Source organism: Alnus glutinosa, chromosome 3 (assembly GCF_958979055.1).
Source record: "Alnus glutinosa chromosome 3, dhAlnGlut1.1, whole genome shotgun sequence".
Classification (NCBI taxonomy): Eukaryota; Viridiplantae; Streptophyta; class Magnoliopsida; order Fagales; family Betulaceae; genus Alnus; species Alnus glutinosa.
Window position 1 is genome coordinate 1,411,604 of NC_084888.1, and position 17,428 is coordinate 1,429,031.

At 36.2% G+C, this 17,428-nt stretch overlaps 1 protein-coding gene across 3 annotated transcripts; it reads right to left on the bottom strand.

Annotated features, from left to right (window-relative positions):
- Positions 1–1,229: 1,229 nt before the first annotated feature.
- LOC133862247 (uncharacterized) lies at positions 1,230–5,111 on the bottom strand. 3 transcript variants are annotated; one of them, XR_009899183.1, is made up of 4 exons: positions 4,749–5,111; positions 4,441–4,656; positions 1,534–1,699; positions 1,230–1,423 (listed from the first exon to the last, which is right to left on the bottom strand). XR_009899183.1 is itself a non-coding variant. In XM_062298020.1 (3 exons), the coding sequence occupies exons 1-3, from the start codon at positions 4,977–4,979 to the stop codon at positions 1,619–1,621; spliced, it is 528 nt and encodes a 175-aa protein (XP_062154004.1). In that variant the 5' UTR covers positions 4,980–5,111; the 3' UTR covers positions 1,230–1,618. The 3 variants fall into 3 exon arrangements, 1 of the variants encoding a protein (XP_062154004.1); XR_009899184.1 differs by having other exon boundaries at positions 1,230–1,463; XM_062298020.1 differs by having other exon boundaries at positions 1,230–1,699.
- Between the last annotated feature and the right edge of the window lie 12,317 nt (positions 5,112–17,428).

Here is a 17,428-nt window from a genome sequence, read left to right on the forward strand (position 1 = left end):
TATATATCAAGTGAAGTATTACAAATTAAAAACCTTTTAAAAATGATAAGTATTAAGATGATAAAATCTAAGCAATTCTATCGTAAAAGGATAAAGGATTAAAGGCTCCTTTTTGTTTAAATTTTTGTTTTTTTTTCCTTTCATTTCAAAATAAAAATGTTAACAAATAACTCAAATACAAAACACACCTAAAAATATAAAAACAATTTTCACCTTTATTTTACATTAGATTGACTTTTCAAACAAAAAAAAATAAAATATACCCCAAAACACGTCAGCAAACTTTAACGAGTTGTTTGTTTTTGTATTCGTCTTTTATTTTTTGTCCATGTCTTTAGTCGTTTCAAATCAAAACGATTCTCACCTAATTCGCCCTTTTTTCACCGGTGGCTCTGCCATTGCAAATTACATGTGGAAGTCGTTGGCAATCTGAGACAGAAAGTCAAAGGTATGTGAAAATGGATTGGTCTCGACTCTTGCGCAAGTCTACGCTCCCATTGTCCTAAATTCTGAACCATTCCTCATTTTCTTCAGTCAAATGACTAGAGGTCGAGGGAATCGGTGGGTTCGCAAGGGCTGCGACGTCTATGTTTTTGTATTCATTTTGTTTGGAACGACATTTTTTTGTGCTTTAAATTGTTGATCGAACGAGGAACGAGAAATGGTAGAAATTACATTTATATTTCAATTTATTGATGACGCTGCTCGGTTATTATTTCTCTAAAAAAAATCAAAGAATTATTTGACATTGGCACATGAACAAAGTGAGATAAAACAAAAATATGGTGTATAGCATTTTTTTTTTAATTTTTTTTAATTTTTTTTAAAATTTTATCAAGGAGATACAAGTCCCAACGCAGCTTCCTTTGATTTTTAAATCAATGCTGTGACTGTGAGACACTTGAACCCGTGAAAAAAACATAGAAGATTTGTGCTGTTGCAGCAAGCACTACTTCCCTGATTAGCTGGAACTCATACAAGAGAGGATTGGGATCCCCCTGAACTTCCCTAGGGAATGAGACAGGGAACCCGAGGTACCCAGGCAGACACCCAGACAGCTTGGGGTGCAGGCCCAACCTGTCCGAACACTTCGGGACCTCAGATCTCCTCTCTCATTTCCTGACCGAATTCAAGAGATCTCGGTCCTACAAGAGGAGAAATGAACCATCGTAAACAAGCATTTCTCTTTCTCTAAACATAGTGGAAAACATTCTACTCAAGGTCGCAGCTACACAAATTAGAATTATATTTAGTCAAGAGACGAGTACTTAAATATATGCTTATCCATGCTAGTAAGGAACTTCTGTACAGCACAAAAATTCGCAAATTCTTTCTTTTGAAATTAAATAAATAAATAAATCTCATAAAAAAATTTGTTCGCTAGATTGATCTACTCGATAGGTTGTTCCGGTTCACCACTCGCCTGGAAAGATTGTGACAGCAAAATTTGGAAGAATCATAACCTAATTAAATATATAGTTTGTCACTGTTATGAAACCAAGTAAGATCTGAGTATAATTTGGCCCACACTACCTTTCACAAACTTTGGGCAGCACATGAGCACTTGTGAGTACAAGTACCGAAGATTTGAATCCTCGAATCCTAAACATCCTTCACATCATCGGTGACCACCTGTCCAGGTCACTACTTCCCTGCCTGTTTCAGCTTGCTTCAAACTCTTACTCAATTCTCGTGCAGTCTGGCATTATAGAAAAGGAAAAACACCACAGGACCAGAACACTTTTGTTAATATATCTACACATATCTGGCTCCGATACCTAAAGCACAGTGTCTCAAATAATTGGGAAACAAACAAAAAGGATGTGAATTTTTATCATCTGCAATCTAATTTTCCAGGTGAAAAACGTTGTGTATGAGTTTCACATAGACAGCAATTCTGAAGTTATACAATGAGAATTTGATACCCTCATCAATGATGCCCTTCCAATGCTAATCCTTACAATGAGGCAAAGAGATATGACACATCTCTACAATTTGCTATTCGTTACAATCCCATAAATTTGGAAGAATACAAGAATCAAAAACCATCATATGACTCTTAACACATATTTGAATGGCCATTAAATTTATTCCAACCAAATTTGCACAATATAAATGGTGTTTATCAAGATCGGTAATTGATATCTGAGGGTAAATCTAGAGACAATCATTGGAGCACATCTGCCATCAGGGTGAATTGCAGACATGCGGCACACAGTGCAGACACTAGCATCCAAAATATACCGAAATCAAGTAAAAGGGAAATAATCAAGTTTTTCATAAAAGATCTTCATAAACTCCAACATGTATAGTGGTCCAGGAGGCTAATCCAAAGTTTTCCCTAGTAATTCATAGTGGCCAAGAGACCAGAAGATCACAAAGAGTTTAACAAAGCTGAGAGTTTTCCTTTGTCTATTATCCAGTGCTTACAACCTGAAAATTTAAAATTGACAGCACAACTGTTTTGTTAATAAATTTCTAGTACTTATCCAAAAAAACTCATCCGTAAAATTTTTGTAATACGAAATGAAAAAGTAGACAGACCAAACAAGGGCATCGAGAATTCCCCCCCACCACCACCAAAAAAGAAAAAGAAAAAGAAACTCCACTGTACTAAATCAATCTCCATCACATATTTTGTTGATGAACATCGTAGCTTTACCAATTACCTCAATACTGCTAAATTTGATCTTTGCACTCCCAAGGAAAAATGGAGCAGAGATGCAGATCAGACAAAATAATTGCCCGTCTGCCACTTCCTCCTATCTGTGTAGCCCAAGATAGGACTGTACAGTCCTACAACGTGCTCGTCACTTTCTTCTTTCTTTTTCTTTTTTTGATACCCAAGGTATTCAGGGCTTCGCCCCAACTAGATCCTCAGGACACCATGCAAAGCGCCCGCTCCACAAAGGTCGGATAAAGCTCAAGCTTTTGCCCGCAAGCGTGGCCCCAATAAATTGTTTGCACTCAACTGGGGTTGAACCTTAGTCCTGATGTTTCATGGAGATTGTAAAACCCAATGCTGATTTTAGTACTTTGTAACAGGGTCTTAATTAGCCTGGTGAAGATGTTATGGATCCATAGGAGACTAATAAATTTAGGGTCTTCTGGCCAAGCCCCTCTATGATGTTTAAAATGGACCATCGATGTGATAACAGTTCAAATTTCTTGCTTTTCGATTGGATGGCTGCAAGAAATTGTTTCACTTCTACATACTTGGTAAAACTCTTAGATCTATTGAACTTGAGACCTCTATTTCTTTTATTCGCCTCATGTGCTAGGTCTGCACCCTGACTGTACAAATCATGAAGAATTTACAGCTAAGATGATTGTTGTGTCACTAAGTAAATTTACAATTGGGGCTTAGAAAAAGTAAATTTACAATTGGGAAAAGCTAGTTCTCAGCAACAAAAGAAGGCTCATTAAACATTTTCAGATTGGGTAAAAAGTATATATTAGTCTCGACTCTTGAAGGAAAATAGTAAAATTAGATAAGATGTAGATGGATATTCCAGAATAAATATAGAAATGATGGAGATCAACAGGGGAAAACATCTTCAAGACTTCAAGTTAAGTGAAAACACATACAGCACCAAAGTTTCGGGAAAACGATAAATCTGCCAATTAATAAAATAATACAATCAATCACAACAAGACTAAAAGGCTATTCTTACCTAATAAAATGATCAAAAGAAGTTCATAACACTGAGATTAAACTGATTAGGCAAAATAGTATCACTAATACCCTCAGAATAAATGCACAAACATCAAATCCAAAACTTGTCAGAATTTGAATCATGTGGCAAAGGTTACCCCATTCCCAACATCAACCAAGGTAAGGGTTATTAGAAAGAACAAAAAAAAAAAAAAAAATCAATGTTTGACAGTAGTCTAGACTCTATAGCAGGTCACAAGTCTAACTTAAAAACAATGGAAACAACAATACATCCGAACTTCCACGCCAGATCGAACAAGTTTTGTAACGCCCCGGTCGCTAGGGCTGGCCTGCACAATCTAAGCCCATCACCCTGGGCTAACCTATGGACTAAACTAGGGCTAAGGTAGGGAATGTTACAAGTTTAATTCCTAATCTCAGTCCCTAATCGCCACCCTTCTCTTTCATTCCAAAACTACATTTTGCCACAAAAGGCATGAAAAGCATTATCCTCTACCTCTTAGTATATGGGGTAGCTGAGCAGGCAGTTTGACTGTAAAATGAAAACAAAAACTAAAAATGGAATCCATTCAACTTCCAAATGATTAGGGAATGAGGGAAACAATGCTAGTAGTAGATTATAGCAACTTAGCAAGAACCAAAAAAAACAATCTCAATCTCCAAATGTTGAATAATAATTCAGCTGAAATCCCTAAATAAAGCGCTCAAGCAAGTGACAATCCACAACGCTAAGACGAATACGAAGGAGAAAAAGAATTACGAACCGTTGATTGGACGGGAGGAGGATCGAGATCAACAGAGCGCACGGACATCTTAGCGATCTCAGTAACGGCGGCCTCTCTGACCCCAGGGACGTCGCTGGTCAAATCCTCGTAGGCAGCCTCGAAGGCCTCCTCCCAGAACCTCGGTAATCTGATCCGACGGCTGTTGGTGTAAACGTCCCACATGTGCCTCACCACCTTCTCCCTCTCCTCCATTTCCTGTACCCCCAATCAACTCGGTCAAATCCCACTCAAAGATCCAACCCCAAAAACACACGCAAAAAAAACAAAAAACAAATACAAATGCTTACGAGGACGTCGAGATCGTCGTGGATGGGGATATCGAAGTCGGCGGAGAGGCGGTTGAGGTTACCGGCGGACCAACGGAGCGTGACAGTTCCGGTGAACATGGACCAAAATGCCAGCAACAAAATGGCCGCCAATGCCCAGAACTTGTACCGGCCTTTACCAAATAGACTCGAATCCGAGCTTTCTTTCTTGGTGTTAGCTGTCGTCGTTGGAAGGGCATCGTCGTCCTTCATTTCGATCACGTAAACAGCGTTGGAGATTTTGGGATTGGATTTCAATAATGCGATTCTAATTTCAGTGTTCGTCTGAGGTGGACTCTCAGATTTGAAGGAGAAAAGAGTCCGATCTGCGAGAAATATTTGCCGTTTCAGGGAAAAGGTGGGTAGCCACTCGGCACTCACTTATATATTATATGTATATTAATATATTATGCGGGCCACCACGTTATATTATTATTTACTGGCTTGACTTTTGTTATTTTTTTTTCCTTTTCTAAGCCATAAATGATACATAGAAGCGGGAAATACATAAAAAAGAAAAAACAAGGAAAACGGGCGGGGCATGCCTGCAAAGACCTTGTTGATAATATTCCACTTCAGTCTGGCCCTTCTCAAAGGTCGTGGGTCTTAGAATCGGCATCGGCCCAGAGAAAAGTATGGGCTCTGAGCCTATGAAAAATGTCTCCCAACAAAGAGCCCATTGGAAAAATGTGTGATAAGCTATCCCCAAAAATGTCTATTTTCGAGGATACTTAATCAGCGGCGTATCCGGATCCGACCCACAGGAATAAATATGACCCGGGCTCAGAGTTTGTTGAGTCTCGGGAAGAACGTGCCCCCAAAACCGAGAGGTCAATCTAGTCGTTGAGGAAAGAGGCGACTACTTCGCAATTCCGAATTATCCAATATCATATAGGATCACAAGAAATCTAGTGAGGATCTCACTCTAAGGCAAATAGAAAGAATCCAGATTCAGATCCAAGAAACATTTTAAGTCAAAACCAAGCTTTGGCGGCATTGCGTGGATAGGCTGTGGGCGAAGTCATAATTCAGATTTGCCTCTACCTCCTACCCTATAAATAAACATTTACACCAAGAACGAAACTTAGACTTAATTATTGCGTTTTAGCATACTTTTCACTTAAAAACTTACTTAAGCATCGAAGTAAGACCCGCCGACAAGTTCTCCTGACCTTATTTGTTTTGCAATAATCATGGGAACGCTATAAACATCAAATAACGTGTTGTCCACACATACCAAAAACTGTTATAACACAACGTAAACCTAAAGATTATTGCAAAATAGATTAAAATATTAGCTCGACCCAATTGAATCTTGGCACACCGAGCAAGAAAATGGTTGTAGTAAACGGTAGGTTGAAGAGACAATCCAAAGTCGGAATTGCTTGTAGTAACACCTATTGCTGCAATATGCAAACTTGGAAACCGTAAAAGGGGAGATAATACTACTAGTGAGTAGTGATAGGCAGGGGCCATCTTGCCGGCCCCTGCCCGGCCCTTTCCTACGTGGAAAGGGCCATTTCAATTTTAACCTTTTTTTTTTTTTTTTTTCAAAAAACAAAAAATTAAAAAATTAAAAATTTGAAAACAAAAACCAATACAGCACCCTTTTTCTCATTTTTGTTCCCCGACCTTCCCCCCAAATTTTCCCTCCCTCTCTCCATCTACCCCAAAATCTTCCCACCGTCGACCACCACGCACGACCCGCCACCGTCGTTCTCCATCTTCGGCCAACTCCGTCGTTCTTCCAGTTCCGGCCAATACCGTCGTTCTTCCAGTTCATGCTGTCTTCCATCTCCGGCCGTCTTCCAGTTCCGGTCGTCTTCCATCTCCGGCCGTCTTCCAGTTCCGGCGGCCGTGCGAAACCAGTGCAGTACGTCTTCTTCTCTGTAACCAATTTTTTGGTCCCCAAAACCACTACAAACGGCCACCGTCGTTCTCCATCTCCGGCCAAAACCCAACCACCGTGCGATCTCCATCTCCGACAGAACGACCGCCGACGAGGTCCCCCAGTTCCAGCGACCCATTTCCGGCCCAGATTTCCCCCATTTCCGGCTCTGGTACCGATCTCCCCCATTTTTGCGTTTTTTCAGTTGTTTTCAGATTTGCTTTTTTTAGTTCCTTGCTGTGATTTGTGTTGTTCTTCTATGCTTTGTTGATCTGTCGTACCATTTTCTTTTTTCTTTTTCTTGTATTTGTGATGGATGTGTTGTTGATGTCTGCCCAATTGTTATAGCTACGCATATTTATGCCACATGATTTTAGTGTACATTCTCCTTTTATAAGAAACTGAAAAGAAAAATACTAGACAGACATTTTTTTTTTTTTTTTTTTTTTTGTGAAATTCGTTTTTAGTGATTACACGCTTGAGCCCCGAAGTCGAAGGTAAACATAAAACCAATTACCAATTGGTAAAATTGAGTCTTGCGCTATCATTTTGTGGTTAACACCAATTCTTTTGGAAATTGGATTGTAAACTGGAAATTGGATTGAGATGATGGAATTGATTTAGATGAAAATAAGACTCTAACAGGTGTTAGAACATTTTTTTGGTCAGATATTCGACCATCCAGAGGGGGTATTCTTCACTTGGGTTGTTTTTGGGTGTTTTGTAGAATTCTTTGGAAGGAGTATATGACCTTTGAGGTTTCGTGTTATAGTGGGGTTCCCCAGGTGAAATGGGCTTTCTGTACATCTGCCTACTAGCAATAGATGGCCAGATCATGGCTGACAAGCTAACTGCTAAACACCACATGCACGATCAGACGATCTGTAAGAAAATGCAGAATTCTGAGAAACATATATATGATCATACAGCTCAGTTTCTGCTCTTCATTTACTTCCCATGTTTGTGGTTGAATATTAAACAAGCACCATATCCTGCATGCAGCCCCATCGATGACTTTTCTTACCACTCAACAACTCATCTTTGTTCGGCTTCAATGTATGTCGACGTGTTATTGTTTTCCATCTTAATTTATTCATTTGTTGGTGGTAGTTGAAATCGTCCTTGTACTTGATCGAAGAATTAATAAAGTTTCCATGTAGAAATAAACCATGTACTTGATAATGCTGTAAACATTAGATGGCCTTTACTCTTCTCTAATGGCAGACATCAAATGATGCTTGAAACAACTGCAACCGAGCAGGGCATGTACATAGATTGCACAAGGTTGCCAAACTGACAACCTGAATAAATCAAGAGTGCTTGTAAGCTCTTAGTTCATATGCATGAAAGATGGTCAAATAATCCTACAGTTTAGTTCAAGCATTGCAGGGAACATGGGCTGTGGAATTCAATGTCTGTGTTGTGTGAAAAAGCCTTTACAGCCAAACTTGTTAGCCTTGTTCAACAATAGAATTGTATCTTAATTTTGCATATATTAGCCTTGTTCAACAATAGAATGTATTGACTTACAGCTTTGTTGAATATCTATTCAGACTTACAGCTTTGTGGTCATATATTGAATGTTGAGCTTTGTTGAATCCTGTTAATTTCTATTCAGGCATACAATTGGAAAATTTTATTCATCGACTTCTTGGTTAACTTAGTGAGTAGCCTGTAATATTATGGTCCAAATGGCAATTTTTTACATCAATTTATTCAGTTTTTCAACTATTTATTTTTGTATGTTTTTTTCTTTCTAGGCAAACTAGTGATCCTAGAAGTGGCTTTGTGATAAGGATCTACTAGATTGATGGATGGGTTGTGAATGGAATTGAATGAGAAATGATACTGGAATTGATAAATAATCCACTTGAGGTAGGAAAACACCCTTTTCCACTTTAGGTAGGAAAACACCGTACACCAATGTGTTATATCTTCTCTCTCCTCCTCTTGGCTATTTCCTCCCTTAAATAGACAACTACTCCTACTGGGCATGAACAACCCATCTGATAAGAACTCTATTCCTACTTAATTACTCCTTCTTCCCAACTTAAATAAAGCAAACGATAACATAGAGCAAAAGAGATAAACATAAGAAAAAGATAAACATAACAATTTAAAGGAAACATAGTTGTAGCTCTATCGCTACTCAACTGAGAAGTGTGATAGCAATCAACTTCTCAGTTTGAACTTCACCTAATCACCACGTGGAAGCTTAATCCACATAACGCGGATTAGGCTTCTTACTCCTCCAACCACGGCCACGGTTCCTATCACTTTGTTATTGTGGAGAAGGGATAACTTAACTATGTTGATCTAGTTGCTTTGCGTAGAAGTGGATTTGTTCAACACCAGTTTCAATTTCTATTTTGAAACTTTTTCTATGTAAATTTGGATTTCACTTTATGTATACCGCATTCCTTTAGATTTACACACTAATATTGGTTTAATCCTTGTCTGAAAATGGATGTGCCCAAACACTCTTAATCAATGTGATGGACAAAGTCTCCATGTACATTATCTAGGCTTCAATGATGTATTTCATTTTTCTTCAAGCTCATGGACGGGCTGGAAAATCGCAAGAGAATTTCTCAAGGAGATGGGTATTTCAGAATATATCTACTTAAGCCAGCAGTCGGAGGTACCTTGACAATGCAGTGGTTTGACCTGTTATTGATCAAATCAGTCCAAGAGTGACTCATAAGTATTGATGTTTAAAGTCTCTATCTCGGTATGATCTGAAAGTTTTTCGGGTTTGTATATTTGATGTAAATACTTGGAGTTTCAAAGCCAATAAGGTCGTGTCATTTTTTGTTCAACATTATTAACCTGTTCTGTTTTTTTTTTTTTTTTTAGTGGGTAGGGTGGGGGTTTGCAGTAGAAACAGTTTAAATTTTCTTAGCAACTCTTGTGAGTCGAGTCTTGAATTTGCAATTATGACTATGGAGGTGGGATTGAAGCTAGATTCTTTGACAATTTGTGATTCTTGAGATCTTGAATTTGTGGACAATAACTTCAATTTATGTAAATCTAGTCACTGCTCGTCCCTAAGTAGTTGGGGTAAAAAATATTTAGGTTCTGTTGAGTGTTTAATTTTTGTTATATTCTGAAATTAGCATTTTTGTGTTAATTTTGGTATGGACCACATAATTTTTGTGTTATATTTTGTCGTTAGTAGTTTATGACATTTTTGCTGACCATTTTTTTTTTTTTTTTTTCATGCATAAAGTCAGTGATTATGATTTTTTTGAATGGGCTGATAATGAGATGTCTGGATACGAGAAGAGATTAGCGCAACATCTGAAAGAGATGGAGGAAAGAAGACAGGCTGACAATGACAAAGTTGAGGAATTAATTGAAAAAAAAAATGCAAGGAACAATTGGCGCAACATTTGAATGAAATAGAGGAGAAAGTTAAGGAATTGATTGAAAAAAAATGTAAGGAACAATTAGCGCAACATAATGGGAAGATGTTTCGTGTTTTGTTATTAGTTGTCATTTTGCTTTTAGCCTTTTATTGTTGTAGTTATAGTAACCTAGACATATTAACTTGTTGTTAAAATGAAATTATGGAAACAATTCAGTTGTATGAAACTTTTTTCTGCTTGTACGAATTTCCTAAATGTATGTTAAACTCAGATTTAAGGTTTGGTTTGATAACCACTCAGAATGGATAGATTTTCTAGTGGCTGGATTGTATGGAACTAGGATTTATGTATACCATTTGTATTTTCTGGACATAAAATTATCATATATAGTTCATATGTACATAAGTGATCCAGGAAAGATGTCGTAACTTATGAGAAGAGTGATAACAAGCAATGAGATGGTTAATCAAGTGTAGAATGATTTGTTTCGAGGTGCATATGTTGTTCAATCAATGAAAAGAAAAAATAGATCCAGAGGCAAGACTTAGCCTCTCAATTTTTTCTTCTATATGTGATAGGCTAAAAATCCAAGAGAGAAAAAATAGAAAATGAACATAACATATGTAGCATAGATGCAGAGGCGAGACTTAGCCTCTCAATTTGCTTAACATACACTAAACTCGACCCACTTATTAATCCATGCATATAATTAAACAAAAATGTAGTCAGCCTAACCTATTTGTAGCTAGGTTCTCTTTCATTTTCTCATTTTATCATCCGTGAATGTTCTCTGTAACAAAAAAGACCACTTGTTTCTTTGTCACGCAGAAGAAAGAGGAAAAGAAAAAGAAAAAAGAAAAGACCAAGACCCCATCAATTAGGTTTTGATTGCTGCTATATATCTTTAAATATATATACATATACAATTAACAACTAGATTGGAAAAATAAGAAGCCAACATAGAGGAGTAACTCAAGTGTCCGTGAAAAACTGAACTATCCATAAGATAATTTACTACAAAAAGTGAAATCCAAATTTACATAGAAAAAGTAGGAAAATAATGTAGAAACTGGTGTTGAAGCTCCTGCTTGCTCAATGTTCGATTCATATCTTTATCCAGGGCAAGAAACAAGTCTGTATAAAGAATTATGGTGCAGTTAGCCACATGAATATCACAGCAGTTTTAAGTACTTCAAACACATCATAACATTTATTTTGAGATTAACAACAGCAAAAGATACCAGCTCTTGCTGTTGTTAACCGTTTACAAGTCCTATCATTTACAAGTATATATATATATATCTGCTCTAATTCACAAAGGTCTGTATAGTATATAATTCACAAAGGTCTTCAATATAAATCAATTTACAAAACACATACCTGCTTCTCATTGCTTTTCATTTTTGGAAAAGGCCAGTTCTACCTGACATCAAAGAAGCATCTTTCATGAGAGTTAAAATTCTCCCCGGAAAATGGAAATATGAATTCTACATAAACAGTAACAATAGAATAAGCAGTGAAAACAAGGATTCTAAGATCCACATTTTTCACAAATAATGCTTGAAAAATCATTTAAGATCCATTGGATGCATTTGTAACTTACAACCAAGAAAAACTGAGGAAAAAAAAGAGAGGAGAAAGATGCACATATCTATTACAAAAGTAGACAAATTTTGATGACAATAAGGCTATAACATCACACCTCGTATGCAGCAATTATATAGGAAAATTTCTACAAATTTCACAATAAAGCAGGCCACCTATTTGTTTTGAGATTATCCATTTTACCAATTTAGGCATGTTGCTCCCACTATTATTAGATTGATTAAATCTAGCCATTCTTATAAATACAGCAAAGAATATATGCTGTTATTGACAAGGATCCAGGAGTATTGTCATGAAATTTTGCATAGGATAACCAGGAATCGATTGAAAGAACACACTATGGCAGGTTAAGGACGAGTTATATCAAGCCAACCACAATTTGAACCTGACTAAACTCTGCCCTCAACAAAAAAAATATGGACTCAAATAAGGATAAATGCAAATGAGTGTAAAACAAATGAGATATAAAACACAACTACTTGGAACCTTGAAATAAAAATTAGCACACAAGCAAACTTTAGTAAGAACAATTGACCTCCCGAAAAAAATAAAAAAAAAAAAAAAAATTACTTTAATCAAAGAGACCATACCACTTACGACAAGTATATAAAATCTCATTCCAAAATACATGATGGTTGTGAATTTCTGAACGTCTGAAACAAATACCTCAAATGATTAATATATATATGAAATTAAACTTTTTGTCAACATATATGAATCAAATGCGCATATATAATAAGTCCATCTAAAAGTTTCTGTAACAAATAAAAATTCATATCAGTGCATTATCATTTAGTTCATAGCACTCAATAAAGGCCTAAGCATAAGAACAATATCAAAACTTCACAAACCCAAAGAATAAGCCTTTCTATTAGCTTCTTTATAGAACCTCAAAGCATTAAGCATGCATTTATTCCACACTGAGACAGACTAGAATAGGTTGGGTTATATACCTTCTGGACATGAACCTTGAACAATTAATGCCACTTTTACTTGTAAAAGGAAAAAGACACTTTCTTTTTACTTGCTTGATTTTCATCACTATAGTGTTCTTATAACACGTTTCTAAATTGCGAATTCAACAAAAATCAACAACACAAGATAATTCCATGATTTGAAAAGGGTTCTGGAATTTCCAACATATGTCAAAAGAATGGTCTGTACCATGACATTGGAAGGGAAAGGTCATGATTTCCAATGGGACTATGGTTTTCCAAATATGCTTCTGATGAAAGGAGACAAAGGATGTGAAACAAGCGTTAATCTTTGATTATTTAACATTGCCTTTCAAAATTCTATTCCAAGTTAACTCTGCTTAAGCATGGACGGATAGGTTTCAGGAATTCATGAACTGACATCATTGCAACATTTTATCCTATTTCTGATGGCTCCAAATTCTAGTAATGAATTCCTTCCATAAGGGAAGAGTCTGTGGCTTCAAATGCTATTGAAGACAAGCATAACTGCAAAAAAAAAAAAAAAAAAAAAAAAAAAAAAAAAAAGAAGGAAAGGTGTTTGCTTTAATACCTGACGGAGACCTCGACTTGAAGGAGACGGATTTGGGGGGAAGCCGGAATTGGAAAACAGCCGGAGATGGAAGACGGCCGGTTGTTGGGTTTTGGCTGAAGATGGAGAACGACAGTGGTGGGTCGTGCGTGGTGGTCGACGGTGGCGGAGCTGGGTCATGGTAGCTGAAAAAAACAAAAAGGCTGGTTTGCCGGAACTAGAAGACGGTCGGAGATGGAAGAGGGCCGGAACTGGAAGACTGCCGGTGGTTGGGTATGGGTCGTCAGACGGTGGGGGACCTCGTCGGCGGTCGCTCTGTCGGAGATGGAGAACGACGGTGGCGGGTCGTGTGAAAATGGTCGCCGGAACGACGGAGAACGAACGTTGGCCGAAGATGGAGAACGACGGTGGCGGGTCGTGCGTGGTGGTCGACGGTGGCGGGTAGTGCGTGGTGGTCGACGGTGGGAAGATTTTAGGGTAGATGGAGAGAGGGAGGGAAAATTTGGGGGGAAGGTCGGGGAACAAAAATGAGAAAAAGGGTGCTGTATTGGTTTTTGTTTTCAAATTTTTAATTTTTTAATTTTTTGTTTTTTGAAAAAAAAAAAAAAGGTTAAAATTGAAATGGCCCTTTCCACGTAGGAAAGGGCCGGGCAGGGGCCGGCAAGATGGCCCCTGCCTATCACTACTCACTACTAGTAGCGGGATGAGACCTGCTGGAGCAGAACATCACTGTGATGTCTAGCAGGAAAGGTAACCGACAATAAAAGCACTAAAGGACATCAAAATTGAATCTGCAATTGGATCTGGAAGTCTTCATGGATAAAACATGACTACCATGTAATATATATTCCTTTTTGGTTGTGGCCTTTATATCACATTTACGGTGTTTACTATGTTTATTATTTTAATAATAAACATATACGGTATTATGGATATTTCTATTAATTTAGATTACCGTAAATATGGAATCGGTATTATGGTTATTTCTATTAATTTAGATTGCCGTAAATATGGAATCGGTTAATTGATTTTAAAATCAATTAACGATATTGTTTCCTTGATGGAAGGAAACAAATACGGTGTTTACCATTTTGAGGGTCCCTAACCTAGCCTATAAATAAAGTGTCTGTGTACACCATCAGTACAGCCATCAAGCAATAGGCATAGGTTAGAAGACACTCATATTTTGTTCCTAGAAGTTCTGAAGAAGTGCTTGAGCAACAATGGCCGGAGGTATGCCTAAAAACTCTTCTATGTTTTATTATTTCCGCTGCGCATGTTAGGTTAAAATAATTTCATGTATAAAATTATTTCTAACATACCAACTATGGAGATTCAGGCATGATGAGAGGGAACTAAAACAACGAGCGGCGTGTGTAGGCCACGTATGCCGTGGCGGCACATGTATTGCACTGTACACGCATGTTAAAGGATGTAATTCAACAAGTGGATCAAGGCCGGGAAAGACAGGGAGGAAGCGCATTGAGAGGAGAAGGTGCGGGTGTATAGTAAATTGTGATTATAGCTTTCAAAAAAAAAAAAAAAAAAAAAAAAAAAAAAAAACGGGGGAGAAAAGAAAGAGGAGGGAGGCCTGATGAGTGGTGAGTGGTCTGAGAATGATGTAAAACGCTGACTTTAATTATTGGACTCTTGCTGGGTGATATGGACCGTGGCTTTGACAATGGGATGTAACTCTTTTTTCAAGGCTTTGATGTAGGAAACATGAGACAACCGACGCAACGCGACATCGTTGTAGGTGTGTAGCATATTAGGGGTGAAAATGCGGACGGAAAATAATCACTTGTATCCGTCATTCACACTTAATTTATATATGCTATTCGTATGCAGGTGAAGACACGATTTTAGAGCATCCAAATGCTGTTAATAACTTTATCCGCATTCCCTTTACATATTTTATATATATATATATATACACACAAACACACACATTTAATATAAATTTAATTAAATTTACTAAAACAACGTCGTTATGAATTTGGTAAGTTTAAGATCTTTAGGTTATGTTGAGTTCTTTTTCACTATCATCTTAAAGTCATACTTCACTATGTTTACTTTTTTTATTATTTTATTATTTTATTTGAGTAATCCAAACATCGATTATTCTATGAAACAATAATTCTCTATGGTTGATAATCATGAATTATATAACAAGTGAAATATTTATTTATTTATTTAAGATTGCATATAATAATAACTGCATTATTTAAGCTTGCAAATAGATTTGGATATAGTAATCCAAAAGAGTTATTATCGCATATGCGAATAGCAGATAATAGCTGTAATAGCAATGCAAATGCAAATACCTAAAGATGATAACTACATTATATAAATGCAGATACAAATATAGCTAATAATCATATCCACATACAAATAAAATCTGCATCCGCATTTTCACCCACAGCCAAAATACAAACCCGTGAATCTAGAACTTATAGCTATGGCTTCGTGGTTCCGCGTTGCATTTGACGTCCTTGCTAAATTGCTCTTCATTTATTTGTTCGTTTTCCCTTTTAAAGCAATGGCGAAATTGCCAATCATTTATTTGCTACTAGTTTATGTACTTTTTGTACACTCTATACCTAATGAAGTTATTCAAATTCATTGAAAAAAAAATAAAAAAATTGACTTCATCACGTGCAAGTTTTCTGCAATTAACCCGTGTTTTATATATATATATATTAAGTACATAAGAAAACTACAAAGAGGCTAAAGAAGGGGGTCTTTCCCACTAGGAGCAGGGAAAGAGAGAGGAGGGGGAGGACATACGAAAATTCAACTAGAAAAATATTTGGTAGCGGCCTAAATTCCTAACAAGCCATATGGTCGTACCAAAATTTATATTTTAGTTGACTTTTCTAGCTTCCCAAGCGGAAAGAGAATGAATACAATATAAGGTGTCTTAGATGGAAGTAGAAATGCAGTGTAATATTTAACCGTGTTGGGTTGAGAGCATTCACAACAGTTTTTTAATTATTTTTCTTATATGTAGGGAACAAAATTATTATTATTTTTTTTTCTCTTAAAAAAAAAAAAACATTTCATAGCAGCTTCCCTTTATTTTTTTCTATATCATTAAAATATCATTATTTTTACTTTTACTTTAATTAAAAGTAGAAAAAAGAAGATAAAGTAGGAGAGAGATAATATATTTTTTTACCTTTACTTTAATTAAAAGTAGGAAAGAAAAATAAAGTAGGAGAGAGATAATATATTTTGTGAATTAACAATTGAATGTGAAGTAAATAGTACTTTTCAATGCATTGAGAATCACTATTCATTTCTCAAGGAAATGAAAATTTTAGGGAAGCTGTTGTGGAGGGATTTTTGTAACTTTTTTGAAATTTTTTCTAAAACTTAGGAAACAGACCCCCTTTAAGAAAGTTGCTGTGAATGCTCTGATACACGGTGTAATATTTTTAATTTGGATCGTTTAAATGAATAGTTAGAACAAGATAGCACATAAGAAAAAATAAATTAAGGTGTCTTTCTAAAATAATTTGTCCAAATTAAAGCTATTGCAACCGATCACAAGTTGGCCATGTTCTTTGAGCTTGAATTTTTAAGACCATTTTGCTATTGACTAACATTTATGAAACGTTTGGATGGGGATAATCTTATAGGATTCTTGAGAATTTTAAAAGATTATCTCATTTAATTGCACTTAACTTAAATGCGTACAAGTGAGGCGATTATTAACTGTCCATCGCTAATAACTATAATCGTATAACAGCTTAAGACGGTTGTGGTTAGCCATTTTAAGAGTAGCGAAAATGGTTAATAACCGTTAACCACCTATCTTTATATATGTAAATTAAAAATAATAATATAGCGGTTTTAATGTAGCTAGTGATTTTTTTTTTGTTATATTATATGTTTATATGTCATTATTTGTTAAATTTGTTTTTCTATACAGCTTTCAAGTGACCTATACTTGTACTGCGTTACATATAATTTGAAGCAAAAGTATCGCTCTTTCGTCTTTTTTTTTCTTTTTTTTCTTTTTTTTTTTTTTTTTCAGGGAGAATAGCATTCTATTTTCTAATAATTAGAATGTCAAACCTAGAAATGATTATTTTGATGAAAGACTTTGACGTTTAGGTGGGTGAAATTTTGATCTCTTCTACCGACTGAAAAATAGAGTACGATTATTTACACACACCAAAAAAAAAAAAAAAAAAAAAAGACTACTATTTTTATTTATTTATTTCAATAAATTTGAATAATCAACCGGAAAAACATAATATCTTACATCTTTGTGTCACTTTTACTTGGTT

Bases quoted from the DNA above. Each gene is read 5' to 3' on its own strand.
- LOC133862247 (XM_062298020.1), bottom strand. From the start codon at position 4,979: ATGAAGGACGACGATGCCCTTCCAACGACGACAGCTAACACCAAGAAA. The intron at 4,657-4,748 runs GTAAGCATTTGT...TTGGGGGTACAG, and splicing joins ACGACGATCTCGACGTCCTC to GAAATGGAGGAGAGGGAGAA. The intron at 1,700-4,440 runs GTTCGTAATTCT...CTATAATGCCAG, and splicing joins CTCCTCCCGTCCAATCAACG to ACTGCACGAGAATTGAGTAA.